Genomic DNA, 13,714 nt, shown 5'->3' with positions numbered 1-13,714 from the left:
TGGGCTAAGCTACGCTAGCCGGTGGTCAGCGGTTTACTTCAGCCTTTCAGAACCACCTCATTAGAAGCGAAAAGCTAATTATACACAGGACATCACTAAGCTACATACTGGATGAGCAACAACATATTATGAAAGATACAAGGAAGAGATAGAAAAGTTGTAAAGATCTTTGTGGTCAAGGAGGTAAGCTCAAAGAAAAAAGGATAATCATGGCTTCTAAGTTTGTGCTCAGCTGCCTTTAAAAGATTTAGTTGGTTTGGACTCAGTTTGGCGAGACTATAGATAGCTGAGACATTTTAAAAGAAGACAGAATATTGAAAATACACACCGAAATGAGTGAACAATACTGTTTATTCATTGTCCTCAAAGCCTCTCATCTTGACAAGTTGAACGTCCTTTTTTTCCCAGCTTTGACATCTCCCTCTCATTTGACTGCATTCAACTATGTTCCCCTGGCGTATTATCGAAACACTTTTTTTTTGTCTCCGACAGACAACAGGAAATCTATCAAATGTATCCTACAGAAATCATAAATTATAGAAACTTTACAGTCCATACACATCATTTTCATACCAAAAGCACTTGTACAGCAAGAACAGCACCTAGGCACAAAAATGCAAATGTGCACGAATTAAATGGATCTGGTGACACTTGAGTCTGCAAACTTGAAGATAAACGGTAAGACATGCATCACACTAGGTGCCTAAAGGAGTTGAGGATGATACAGGACAGCTCAGAGAGACAGAAGTTTTGCAATCCTGCATTTGAGTATGTAATGGAACTGCATGCACTGATTAAAGACAAAAATGTTCCAGCTGGCACTAACACACAGACAATGCACCCAGTGGTACTATCACAAGTGTGTGTGTGTTTACACTATTCACAGTGTGTTTCACTGTAGTGCTCAGGACAACACAGGGGCAGTATCTGTTCACTCATATTTTTGCTGTCCAGGAAAATAATTTTTCTATGAAGGAGCAGAGGGGGGGTAGATGGCATGAAGATGTAGACAGAGGAGGAAGTAGCAAGGAGCTGATGGAAATGGAAAAAGCTTGAAGGGGTTATTTGAGGCAGGAAAAACAAGACAAGAGTGTGGCAGTTCTTAGGATAAGAATGTGTGGCAAAGAATTGGAACTACTTTTCATAGAGTGATGGTCAAGCTGGCGCAAATTCAGCCTGGTCCAAAGTAGACTGGTGTAGCAAAGTTGTTCTGGGTAAATGAGTGTAAACACTACACAGCAAGAATCTGGGCCAGCGAACCATGCCAGACAACTGACAGCTTTTCATGGGACACAGTGTGTTAGAAATACCAGTTAACTCTAGAGCTGCTCATTTAACCTTGAGATGGGTTTATCCGGGTCCTTACATGTCCTTTAACCGCTTGTTAAATGCACCTTTTCAAACTTCTGTTGCCTGTCTGTCTCAGCGAAAGAGAGAGTTATGACATATCTGAAAAGATACTTGTTTATTGTGGTAGTCTGCATTCCTGAACCTGTTAGGCTGGCTGCAAAATAACTACAGTGGAATGTTTACATTTCAGTCCATAATTTTCTCTCTCAAACATGCACGAACACAAGTCAGATACAACCCATTTCTTTTAAAGCATGCAATTAAGACCACTAACGACGCCAGCTGACTTCTCTGCAGAACCAATCCCATGCTGAGAGAATAAGGACTCAACCTCAGTCCTGACCGTACAGGAAAAAGAACAACTTTGTGGAAGATGGGCGTTTGTGTATTTTTTTTAACAAAGACTTTGTTAGCTTTGGACTGTGGCACTTTCAGTCATGATGCGTCTTTAAAACATCTGGAAAATGTGGTTTCTCCAGGAGACCAGAACATTTGTACAGAATTATGACCGCAGCACTGCAGTGTGCTTCAGCTGGGGCTTCATTACTTGAAGGAACTTTTATTTGTAGGGTAACATGACAAAAAAAAATAAAAAATTGAATAAAAATACAAATTCAACTTATTGGAGACTTGGTAAATGTGAGAGGTGATGGCATGATGTCAATTTTAGCACTACGATATTCTGCACTGAAGGGTGCTGAGAGAAAGCTTACAAAAAGCACGAAAGAGAGTAATTCTGGGGAAGACAGAGAGGAGCGGTGTTGAACAAAGGTGGATTTCAGAGAAGGAGAGCACATTCTGAGACAGAAGTGAGATATTTGGCAGAGATGAGGTTTGCTTTACACCAGGGACGACCACATTCCAGCTGGATATTTGAAAGATTTTTGGAGAAAGGTAGAAAGTTTCAGGTCTTCTGTCAGTTTGGGGAAGAAAAAAAAAGATATCAGAGGATAAAACAAAAAAAAACATAAAAAAAAGGAGACAGAAATAAAAATATTGGGAAGTATTCCTCACACATGCACCTTAATGTGCGATGGCCGATGGGTCACACTATGACATACCGGCAGAGTTTTACAAATTCATTTCCAACAGTGTCTGTTTTTGCACCATGTAGCGCATCAGCAAGCAATAAGATAACTCTGAATCAAAACGTGTCGAAGCCGATGTTTGTGGTGATCATTCTTAAAATGTACCTCACCCCTTCAGTTCATCTCCAATAGAGTTATAACATTCTGAGTGACAAGCAGAAATATAGACCTGTTGCAAAAGACATTGATTGGATGGAGGCTGGGAGGTGTGACAGAGATCTTTTCCCAATTTTCTTCTCTGCTTAGCTTGGCCTTCAGATATGTGGAATGTCTCTGTAAAATCTATCTTTCACTGAAGAAAAATAAATGCATTCTCTTCGAGTACCTAAAGGTGTACATGCAGAAAACAGCCGTTAGACTAAACACAGGAAAGCACTGCAGTACAGTGAAATTAAACACAAAATCTAGAATGCTACACACTTGGAGCAGCTGCTTATATTGTATGAAACACTTGTGTTTCCTATGTAACTTTGTAGGCAAATTTGGATGGCATATCTGATTAGATTTCTAACTGTGTATGCAGGCTGTATGCATGCAAATCCATGTGGTCATTTTGGCTCTTTGAGGGAACGGCTCTTGTGGAGAGATCAAAGACCTCTAGAATACCTCTAGGCTCGAGAAAAGCTGTGTTGTGTTATAATTTGGAAAAAAGAAACATTTTTAATGTCTTTGTGAAACCTGTTTCTGATATTATCACAAGTTCAATGCTGTATTATCGATGCAAAGCAAGATTTAACATCTGTACTTAAGTCAGTTCAGCATCTTGGGGACAGGGGAAAAGAGGCATTCTACCTACTTACTATGCTTCACTTATACTGCTATTTAAGACTAAACCAGATCTATCCATCCATCCATTTTCCATGCCCCCTTCATTCTGTTCAGGGCCATGCGGGGCTGGAGCTTATCAAGACTACCATAAGGTGGCTACACCATGGACAGGTCACTATTATATTGCATATGCAGGGCCAACACAAGATCTAATATACATAAAAGTGAAGTCAGTGGACATGTATTAAATATACTGTAGCAACATGTTCATTGTATGTACCATCCTTAAATCTTCCAATTTGATATTTTTTTTTATAACTTGGGAGCGAAAGCAGAAATAAATGTGTGTACAACGTGGCACAAAGAAGTTTTGATCTTTACTTTCATTTTATCGCTCATGACAACTGCAGGTGGGGTGTATTTTAGTACATTCCTATATTTGAATAATATCAAGGATTAAACATATGCATTGTTAAGGGGGTTGCATTTCATATACAGTCTATGAATGTGGTTATGCCTTTATTCTTTTTACTAATTGCAATGCTGTTTTTGTCTATCTTGTGAGCTGCTGGATGACCGAATTGTCATTGAAAATGTTATCTTATAGTCCCCGCCACAAAAGCTGTAAAATGCTTTACTATCTTAAAAAGAAAAAAAAAAAAAGATCTAAAAACTGGAATTCTGTTCAACTCAGCCAAAAAGGGGAAACAAGGCCAAATTAAACTTAAAAAGTTCACATGGTGGTTTTCACAACATAAGCAGCAGCTCTATTTGCCCTGCTATATATTTAAGGCTGCTCTTTTAAAGCACTATATATTTTTTCATTACCATGAAATGAGGGGAGCAGACAGAGTTGTGGTAAACTCACTCAGTAAAGACAGACTGAGTTCCTTGAACAAGGTATGTCACTGACCACCAGGGAACATGTTTCTGATTAATATGTCCTATAACAAATATTTTGCTTTGGTTTCCCGATTCTGCTAAGAAAAAGTCTGACTGCACTTTTTTGATGAATCTGGAATGAAATCGGTAAACCACACAGACCTGTTTGATGGCAAGTGTGTACTGTATGCTGCCAGCTGGACAGAAAGAAGAGCTCTAAATGTTGGATGTTCCGTGGCAAAAAAATGAGGAATTTAGAGTTTAACAGACAATTTAACACTCGCCAAAGAAGCGACAGAAACTTCAAAAATATATTACCAGCACTCAGGAACCGAGATTAGAGGAAAGGCAAGGCTGATCTAAAAATGCTCATGGGGCAGGGTGCAATTGTGTTTCTAATTCTGTCATGAAAGAACTTGGATTCAGATTAAAGGTTTTGTCCTTCTACATGAACAAGGCCGAGATAATTAAAGCAGGACACTCCGTTTATACGTTATAAGGCAACACCTAATTCTTTCATAGAACCTCTGTTTATTCTGGCTTTGATTTTTCTTTTTTTTAATTACAAGATATACAGTATAATCAGCTTTTTTCAGACACATCAGCCAAGGTAACACCCAGTGGGTTTCACCCACCCAACTATTTACATACCACCACAGGCACTAACACAAAACCTCTGAAAGTTACAACGCCTGCTTCAGGCAGGCGTTGTAACGCTCTTCGCTGAAACAAAATCCTACTTTCATTCAAGCTCTTGGCCTTCTTCACATCACAAACATCAAAGACAATGGGTTTATAAAAGTTTGAAAGGATTTTCAGTTATATTATATTCACAAAGTGTCTAAATCATGAAAATAAATAATTGGTAAAATGGTAAACTTGTGAATACGGTGCCATTCTTTTGATAAAGTGTACACATGTGGCAACAAATAATCAGAAACAATCATTTTTTTAGGTTTACAGAACTGCAAAGGTGATTCTAAATGATTTGTTTTCATTACCGTCACGAGCCTGTTTCACGCTCGAACGCCTGAGATGTTCAGAAGAATGTACAGACAATTTGGTGCGGTCTTTTTCCACATTTGCTATTCACACAAGCACTTCAGAGCAGTTTTATTGAGATTCATGAGTAACCATGTCAGTTAGCTTACCTTCGCAGAGCTTGAAAGACAGCTTGGCTACTTTCCAGGCTCATAAATATACCTACAAGCACTTCTAATGCTCAATAATGAACACAGTGTAGCGTATGTTTGAACCCTCTCTAAGTTTTAAGAAACTTCAGGTTATTTTGAGAAATAACACACACAGTTTTTTTTTTTTTTTTTTTTTTTTTTTTCTTTTTAATTTTTGCTTTTTCTCTTCAAAGCACTTTTGATTGCATTCCTGCTTGAAAAGTGCTGTATAACATAAAGTTAAGCTGACTTGAGTTTGTCTGTCTGAGGCATTGAATTATATTGTGCAGTTTTGCTGAAAAGCCGCAGCACAGAAGTGATCATGTACTATAAATATTGGTTAAAGAAGAATAACTGTGGAAATAACTAGCAAATCCCAATTTCATAGAACATGTTCTGTTTCTACTAATGTTTACTTGTCCCTCAAAATCATTTTTCAAAAGCAGAGGCAGCATACATTCCCGTATCACAGTGCAGAAGCACACTGTCACAAACTATTGCCCACAAATTAGTCTGGCATTTCACTTGGGTTATAGCCACCATTGCTCAGCAAGCTTTGAACAGCAGTTGCACTTTAACAGCGTCGAGGCATTGGTAATTTTCTTTCCTTCTGCTCCCTTTTCATGTGGCGAAAAACAAATGAACTAATGAAAGATAATTACCCTGTGTTGTTTTGGTGTTTGCCTGTCTCTCTGGAGATGGCAATAGCAACCTCTCAGGCATGCAGATGCTAATTGGTAAAGCTAATTGCTCCTGTTATATAATATATATATATATTGTGATAACGAGGACGATAAATAATCCAAAGATAATCATGACCAACCAAAAGATGTCCCAACCATGGCATATGGATCTATTCTTTGCCTTTATCAAATTTTAAACCAAAGCACTGTGAGACCTTTTCAATTTCCATTGAATAAAAACCATTATCCCTTTATGGAGCCTTAAAGCCAATTAGAAGCTGGCATTCCTGACAGAAAGCTGTTGAATAAACAGAGCATGGCTCACCTCTGCTTAGCAGGGAGCACTGCTTGTTTTACCAACCTGGAGGAAATTACAAGCGATCTAAATTGTTTTGGCATTTCGGCTGGTTGTGACACCAGTCCAGAGTTGTTTTCTGGGGTCTGTTGGAGGTTACGCTTAGTTTTCCCCAACACTAACAAATCGGAGGCAGTGGGAATACAGAGGAAGGAGGCCAGGTTGTCCTACTCGCACCTCCTAATGAGTTTTGTCAGCTGAAAGTGTTGGCCGAATGCAAAATATTGTTCTATCTTCACCTCTTAAACATGAGACTATCTTAGACCAGTAGCCTTTAGTATTAACTATAAATGCTTTGCTTTGCAACTCAACTCAAATACTTTATGAGTATATTACATAAACTCAAAAGTGGCAGCTTAAGTATTTTTCCACAAGACTTACTTCACTTAGACTCAGGCTGATGAACACCTGGCAACCAGTTAAAATGCTGAGTGGCAGCTTGACTGGCACTGCTCTGTTTCAATTCTATTTGACACTTGGTAGACTGCTTTAAAGAAGTGATTCTGTCACTTCTGGCGAAGGGTCAGGGCCACTAAATCTGTCAATTTAAAGAAATAAAACCATTATAATTTAGAAATACACCTTGTTTTTAATATACTTTGGAAGGAAGTGGGCGTGCGGGTGCGCCTGGGGTAGTGGGTTTGTTCCAAAACTCACATTTACACTGCTGGTTCGCTCAAAAAAGCTTTTGAAAATGTGTAGCTCGTGTGTCACTTTCCTCACCACTGTATGACTGTACACTGGAATGAAATACATATGTGGCTAAGCATAATGTTTTTTAATCCCATTTTAGCAAAGAAGCACGGCAGGTAAGATTTGAGGTTAGTGGGGCAGGTTAGTAAGGGTCTTCAGCTCAAAAAGCTGGGAGAGTGATTAAGTACCGTTCCACACTCTAGGTCACAATCTATGTAAATCTTTTTAGTTGTATGCATCAAATAAAGCTTGTCTTAACAACATGCTTAAGGGTGACGATAGCCATTTTAGTGGGTTCATGTTGAGGAATGCAAAATGTAAGAGTTAATCGAATTGACCCTTGTAATCGGCATTGTAAAACAGTGTTTGTTGCACATTTTTCTGATTGCAAGGTGTGCATGTTTGAGTTTGTAAGGGAAAGAATAACTACAGAATACTGTTGTTTGTGTGTCCTTTAACTACATTCTTACAGATCTCTTTCCCGTTGTCCCTCTGCACCACTTCCATCCATATATTCTTTCTCCTATACTTTAAATATTACGTATGCAGTTTTTTTCAAAGTTACTTCTGCTAAGTGCTCAGCAGCCAAACCAAGCTTTATCTCGATTTACACACAAAGTTTGCTGTCTCCCAGTTACCGGCCAGCGATGGCATAAATATGACAGAAAGTGAAGGGAGGGCAGAGATCCCAAAGGTTACTCTATGTCCACACAGACCTAATGCCTCAAACCACCTAACAGTCTGCAACTAGAAGACTTTACCAGACGCTTTCTGAGCAGTTACTTTTATGAATGGGTTTTAAGGTTGCAGAGTTCTTTTGAGAAGCAGCCCAACACTTGATGATAGACTGACAGCCACATAAAGCTTGTTCAGCGTTTACGATGCATGGCATGAGGAATGCAGACCGTTACAACACACAAGCACTCAGGAAGACCTGTGTAGCTAAGTCTCCTTAAGAGTCTCTTACAATTATCCATATGTCTAAGGGGGAAGTGTATCTGTCTTAACCTGAAGGATGCATCTTCAGAAGGTAGTGCTCTGTGTTTTGCTTCCAAAACACAACACTCAAAGTCAACTGGCATTTGGTATGTTACAGCAGAAGTACAGGGTGTGTGGTGCATGCATAAAAGGAAGAAAAAGGGCCAAACACAGCCTCCTTGGCTTAAAAATCTGCTAGTCTTTCATATTCGTCTTATATGTAGCGTTCTCAGACAGGAACGTAGACTGTTTCCTCTATAAAAGGATTCCTAAACTGGTTAAAAATCACACCTAATCCATCACTCAGCCCAGTTATAGGCAGAACTGCCGCCCAACTTTCTAAAAAAAAACAAAACAACAACAATAAATTCAATCATATCTTGGTAAAAAAAACAATAATAGATTCAATCATGTCCTAGTCAGACGCTGTGCTGCTCAGCAAGCTCAAATATCTGGGGAATCACTGCTACACATTCAGGTTCACAATAACACCCAGATAAACACGAGACGAGCATAATCGAGAAGAGACTTTTTGGCAAAGCAGCTAGATCAACATGTATGGCTGAAGGAGAGAAAGAAAGACTTGAGAGAGTGTTAGACGAGGTCAGTGACTGGGAACACGCAACGGTGAGCACAAGACTTATAAATCCAGGTCTAAAGGTCTGCACGCCCATTTAGCTACAGCAACTACATGTTGAGTGACAGCCTCAAACACCAACCTCCCCACTGGGCTGAACAAAACGCAGTCTGTTCCCTCTACTCTGCTTCTGACGGAGAAAAACCCACACACCTAACTCCCAATCCTACCGTATCAACCTACTATTCTCTGTCACATATCCCACCAGTAACCCTCACATTCATCTTGGCACAGCGCAGCCAACAATACCACAAATCATTAAGGAGAAGGTTGACATCTTGAGCACACAGTGACAGAAAGAGCTTTTAGTAAAGTGCAGAAGCTCACCATAGTGCTGGCTGGGTGCAGGCATTTCAAAGGATTCATTATTCGCCTTATTTCAGTTGGTGGAGTAAGAGGGTTCTTTAATACAGCGTGTTGGAGTTTGCATCCTATCATTTACTGACAGAGATGGAGACTACGAACTGATGTCAAACTTTCTTTAAGGCACCTGCAAAGATCGTTTTGCCACACAATCACAGGAATACTTTGCCCCTCAAGATGATAGGTTCTTCAGTCTGGAGTCGAGCACAACTCAAGTTTTTGTTTCTACATTTTCCCTCCTTTATTCCTCCCAAACATCATCACGTTGTTGTAGTATACAAAATGTGATTTATACAGTGACAATGAATGGTGGCAGGGTGGGGGGGTCAAAGGGAACCAGGTACAGCACTAGCACAGACTTCAGTGAGCTTCAGTTTTATAGTCTTCTCAGTGACATGCTTGTTTTAGCATGATGTCTGCAGGTTGGCGATGCTGAGTCAAATATATTACATCAGCTCATAGGGCTGCCGTGGAAAAGATCCAGTTGAATATGGATTTGCGTGGAAGTCACTTCCTCCACTCCAGCCAACCTGTTGTCAAACAATAGCTTAACCCACAACAAAGCAGATTTCTTCCAAAAAGTTATCTGAAATTTATCTTAATCTTGCTGCATGCCCAGAACCTCAAACTTCCATTTTTCAATCATCCCCTGTCACAACTTTTTGTTTCAAACAAAGCATTTCCGCAACATAGAAGATTACTCATGGAGAAGATTACTCATCCAGATCCCACTGGAGGTGCTGCACTGTGGTCATGTCACTGTTACATAAGAAACCTCCATTCGATAGAGCACAGAGAAGTGAGTGTCTGACCAGCCTCAGGTCCTCAGGGTTTCTGCGCAGAGCTGCAGTGGAGATAACGTCGTGCAGGTGGGGACCAGACACTCATAGATCCTCTAGAGGGATTCCTTGCCCTAGGGTCCACACATAGCTGAGCCCTGGTGGGTTATAATGGTGCACATATAATTTGTGCATCTATTGGTATTTTCAATAAAGTGTGTGCCTGAGCTAATGGCATTTACATCTACTCTGTCAACACCACAAGATTATGCGTCTGTGTTTGTTCAAGCTTTAGACAACTCTCGAGAAGAGACGGTGCAAGAAATTACAGCTTCTATCACTGTGCATGCACTCATTCTGTGCAGGTACCCTAAAATGGAAGGAACTTGCATTGACTAGTTTGACTTCTAAATCCCATCAGGCTGCAAAGCTTGGAGCTATAAAACTTATGTATTCAAAATGTATTTTCTGCGCAAACACTGAAAGCGAGCAAAAGCTGTCAGTGTTCATGTTTTGAACCACATCAATGCTTTTGCTTAACAATTACATGCAGCTGTAGTGTGATGGCATGTGCGCACATGCACGCATGAGAGAATGTGTGTGTCTCAGAGTGCGTGTCTGCAGGAAACCAATCTGACCCGCGGGATTAGTGGCCGACTTGGTGAGTGGCTCTCATTCTGTTCCAGATGTTTATCACGTCATAAAGGCCTTAAAGCTCTCTGTGAGAAGTAGGTAGGAACACAACCTCCTTTCAACACACACATATACACAGAAGCACACACATATTCAAGGTGCAGCCAGCTTCTAGCCCAAAGACAAACGTGCTGTTAAGAAATCCCCTTTGCATCTGATTATGTGTTGCCTATCAAAGGCGGCTGGAGTGACAAGATCAGATCTGTTCACACAAACATGCATTACCTTTTTGACCTTTGATAGGTCTTAGTCTTAAAGACAGACACTTAGCCCAGGATTCTGGCTGGGACAAATGTAGCCTCATATGAGAATGTCTACTCGTTATCACACAGTGTAGCACTGTCAAGTGTAAATTCAAACAAATTTGAAACATTCCCGAACATTTCAAGTTGGAAAGCTAATTTGAAAACATTTAGAACTAAAAACTTTCACATGCTTTTTCATGTAATTACGTATCCAACAATAGCCACCGGCACCTTTCAGAACTCTGTTGCACTTTGTTCCAGCGGTGCCAGCCGTGCGTAATGAGCGCTGCGTGGATAGAGCGCGCCAGCTGACTGACAGATGTGTCAGTCATCATCCACATACAGTATCAGTCCGAACAGTTGCTAAGCTCTTGATTTCATAACAATCAAGCTTCGACAAGTTATGACTGATATTCCCAGGGTGCAAAATGAAGTTAAAAGTAGAATTTCAAAAGCGGAGCAGATGTAGTTTATTAATTAATTTCCTGGGTTAATAGATATCACCTCATTGTATTCCTTGCTGAGATGTCATCCTAAAATAACTTAACACGTGTCTAACTTGATGGTTTTACGATGAGGAAAAAAGTGACAACATCAATAATCCATTGGAGGTAAATGGAGTCGAGGGACCGAGCTCCGGCTGATTACAAAAAGGGAGAGACCTTTTCATTCTGGATAAATATCTTTGTACTTCTCATCAGAGGAACACGACTACAGACGCAGAGCAACTTTTAATTGAAGGTATTACTCATATGGCGAACTTCAGCCAACGCGGAGAAATTAAAAGTTCTTACCGAGATACTGTCTGATGTCCAGCAGGATTTTAGGAGGTCCTCCGTTCAGCTGGTAAAAAAGAGAGCCGAAACAGAAAAGGAACAGCGTAGCCATGCAAAAACCATAACCTCTCAAGGAGAATCGCAAAGGCAGAACCGAGAGTAAGCTGTGCTTTCTGTTGTGTCGCTCTCTGATGTGGTTGGGAGTCTGGTTGTTGCTGTGAAGGGGACTGCTGTTGAAATTCTTCATCATCTCCTCCTCACAAAGCACTGTGGAAAGTCACCCATCCGCATGTGGAAAGGGAAACTTGTAGCTTTGGGATCATTTGAAGCAGACAGCCGGTTAGTTTGGAGACGCGTAGGCACCCAGGATCTCCTCCGCTGCCCGGAGCCACGGGTGTTCTTTATTGCGCACAACGTTTCGCTTTGAGCTCCGTCCCTGTCCGCTTGCACTCGTTGTTTGACTGTTCCTTCCTTCCGTCCTTCCAACCGAGTTTAAGGGTCCATCCTTTTCCTCCGAGTCTTTTGGGTGTCAGATTACTGAACGTGGAAAGAGGGGAAACGTCCACCTCACACAGGAATTAGTCAGGGTTGCAGTGCGTAAAACAGCGCCTCCCGGTGTTCAGAATAAAAGGCACGACACGCAGTCAGGGGGCTTCATTGTGTTTTGTTGTGCAACAGCGCAGACAAAGACAGACAGTAGGTCTGTGGTTGGAAAAAAAAAAGTTTAAATTACTTGCGGATTACCACATTAGTCCTTTTATAAAGAAGAAAGAGTGGCTGGTTGTTTGAAAAATTATTAACTTAATGATAAATAGCTCTAAATAAACCCCTCCTACAATTTTCAAATTATTTAGAGATTTGAACATCAGGCTAATAATGCACCCTCAGTCTGCATTCTTTCTGTCTAATGGGTCAAATGTTCTTCTTACCACATAATCATGTTGTAGATGTCACTCCTGCTGTGTGTGTATGTGAAACTTTCTCTTTCCCCTCAGGCAGGTTGTTAAAACCTTACACTGAACCATATATTTTCCCACAGCAGGACCATAACCCACCATTAGACTAAACCTACACTTAGGAGGTTATTCATAATAGTAACTAAGAACCTTTCAAGAGAGCACAAATGATTTCAAATTAATTTAATTTGGTGTTCAAATGTAATTCAAAGGAATAGAATTATTCAGTTGAGGGATGGTTGGCACTTTTTCCTGGTCCATGAAGTCAAAATGGTATAGTGCTGCAATTTGTAAGCTAGATGAAAAATTTGTAAACGGATTAAAGGTTTATAGCTCAGCCAGCCAGCGAGCCGAATCGGCACAGATATTTATTGCCCAATACGATTGTATAGATGCTAGTAAGGTCACTGCTCTAAATCAGGTGGTCTAATCAGAACCACTTTATACAGGTCCAGAAAGGTTTCTGGTGCCATCACATCTTTTTGACGTGCGCCATCCATTCATCAAGTTCACAGGCAGCTGCTGGAACCTCGTACTCCTCGCACATGACATCAAACTGTAATGTGTCATAGAGCTTTCTAACTTTGTTATGGGGTATTCTGCGCATGTGTGCTTGTCAGTAATATCCAGGAGCTAGAATTCAGCTGAAGTTTATTAGGGTTTGCACCTTACAGACTCAGTAAAGACATTGTCTGCCCATCTGTGTTTTCACAAGGGTTTTTGAGTGCTAATAAAATAAATATTGGAAAAATGGCAAGAGGCTGAGAGAAATGAACTGGGATCTTGCATGAATATCACACTTTAAAAGAAGGCATTATGCTTGGATTAAGGGAACATGCTTTAGAATTAACACTAGAAGGCCCAAACAGCAGACTTTAGTCTGCAATGAAATCCCCCCTAAATGTGTGAATAAGTCTAACCACCAACTGCCTCCCATTGTTGTGTAATGAAGCCAAATTATTGAGATGTGTCCCTGCCAGCACCCCACCCCTACACACAGGACAATCTGTACACACAGGATATTCTGCAGGCCACCAACTCTGATGTGCCCTTCTTTAAGAATCACTGGCCATAAAAGGCACATAACCAAAATATTTGCCATCTTTTCACTATAACATTTGTAACAAAAACCATGCTGGCATTTGACAAGGGCATAAGACAAATTGTGTTACCTGAGAAATAGCCTCTTTCCAGTTGACTACGTGGGTTTGATCATAGCTGATGTACCCTTTTGTAAGACTCAATGGGCATCACACAATTTAGATTCGATGAAGGAAGGGAGGGGAAGGGAGTGTC

The 13,714-nt window shown here is 40.5% G+C and overlaps 1 protein-coding gene across 1 annotated transcript in view; it reads right to left on the bottom strand.

Moving 5' to 3' along the window:
• usta (uronyl 2-sulfotransferase a) overlaps window positions 1-12,038 on the bottom strand; it is a 54,185-nt gene extending 42,147 nt beyond the window's left edge. The window contains exon 1 of the mRNA XM_075458915.1: window positions 11,481-12,038. Coding sequence (XP_075315030.1) covers window positions 11,481-11,712 — 232 coding nt within the window. The 5' untranslated portion in view covers window positions 11,713-12,038. The remainder of the gene's footprint in view (window positions 1-11,480) is intronic.
• Window positions 12,039-13,714: the final 1,676 nt, after the last annotated feature.

This window comes from Odontesthes bonariensis, chromosome 24 (assembly GCF_027942865.1).
Source record: "Odontesthes bonariensis isolate fOdoBon6 chromosome 24, fOdoBon6.hap1, whole genome shotgun sequence".
In the NCBI taxonomy this organism is placed as follows: Eukaryota; Metazoa; Chordata; class Actinopteri; order Atheriniformes; family Atherinopsidae; genus Odontesthes; species Odontesthes bonariensis.
Note: the sequence above shows the minus strand (reverse complement) of the source record. Positions and strands in the feature narration are given on the sequence as shown.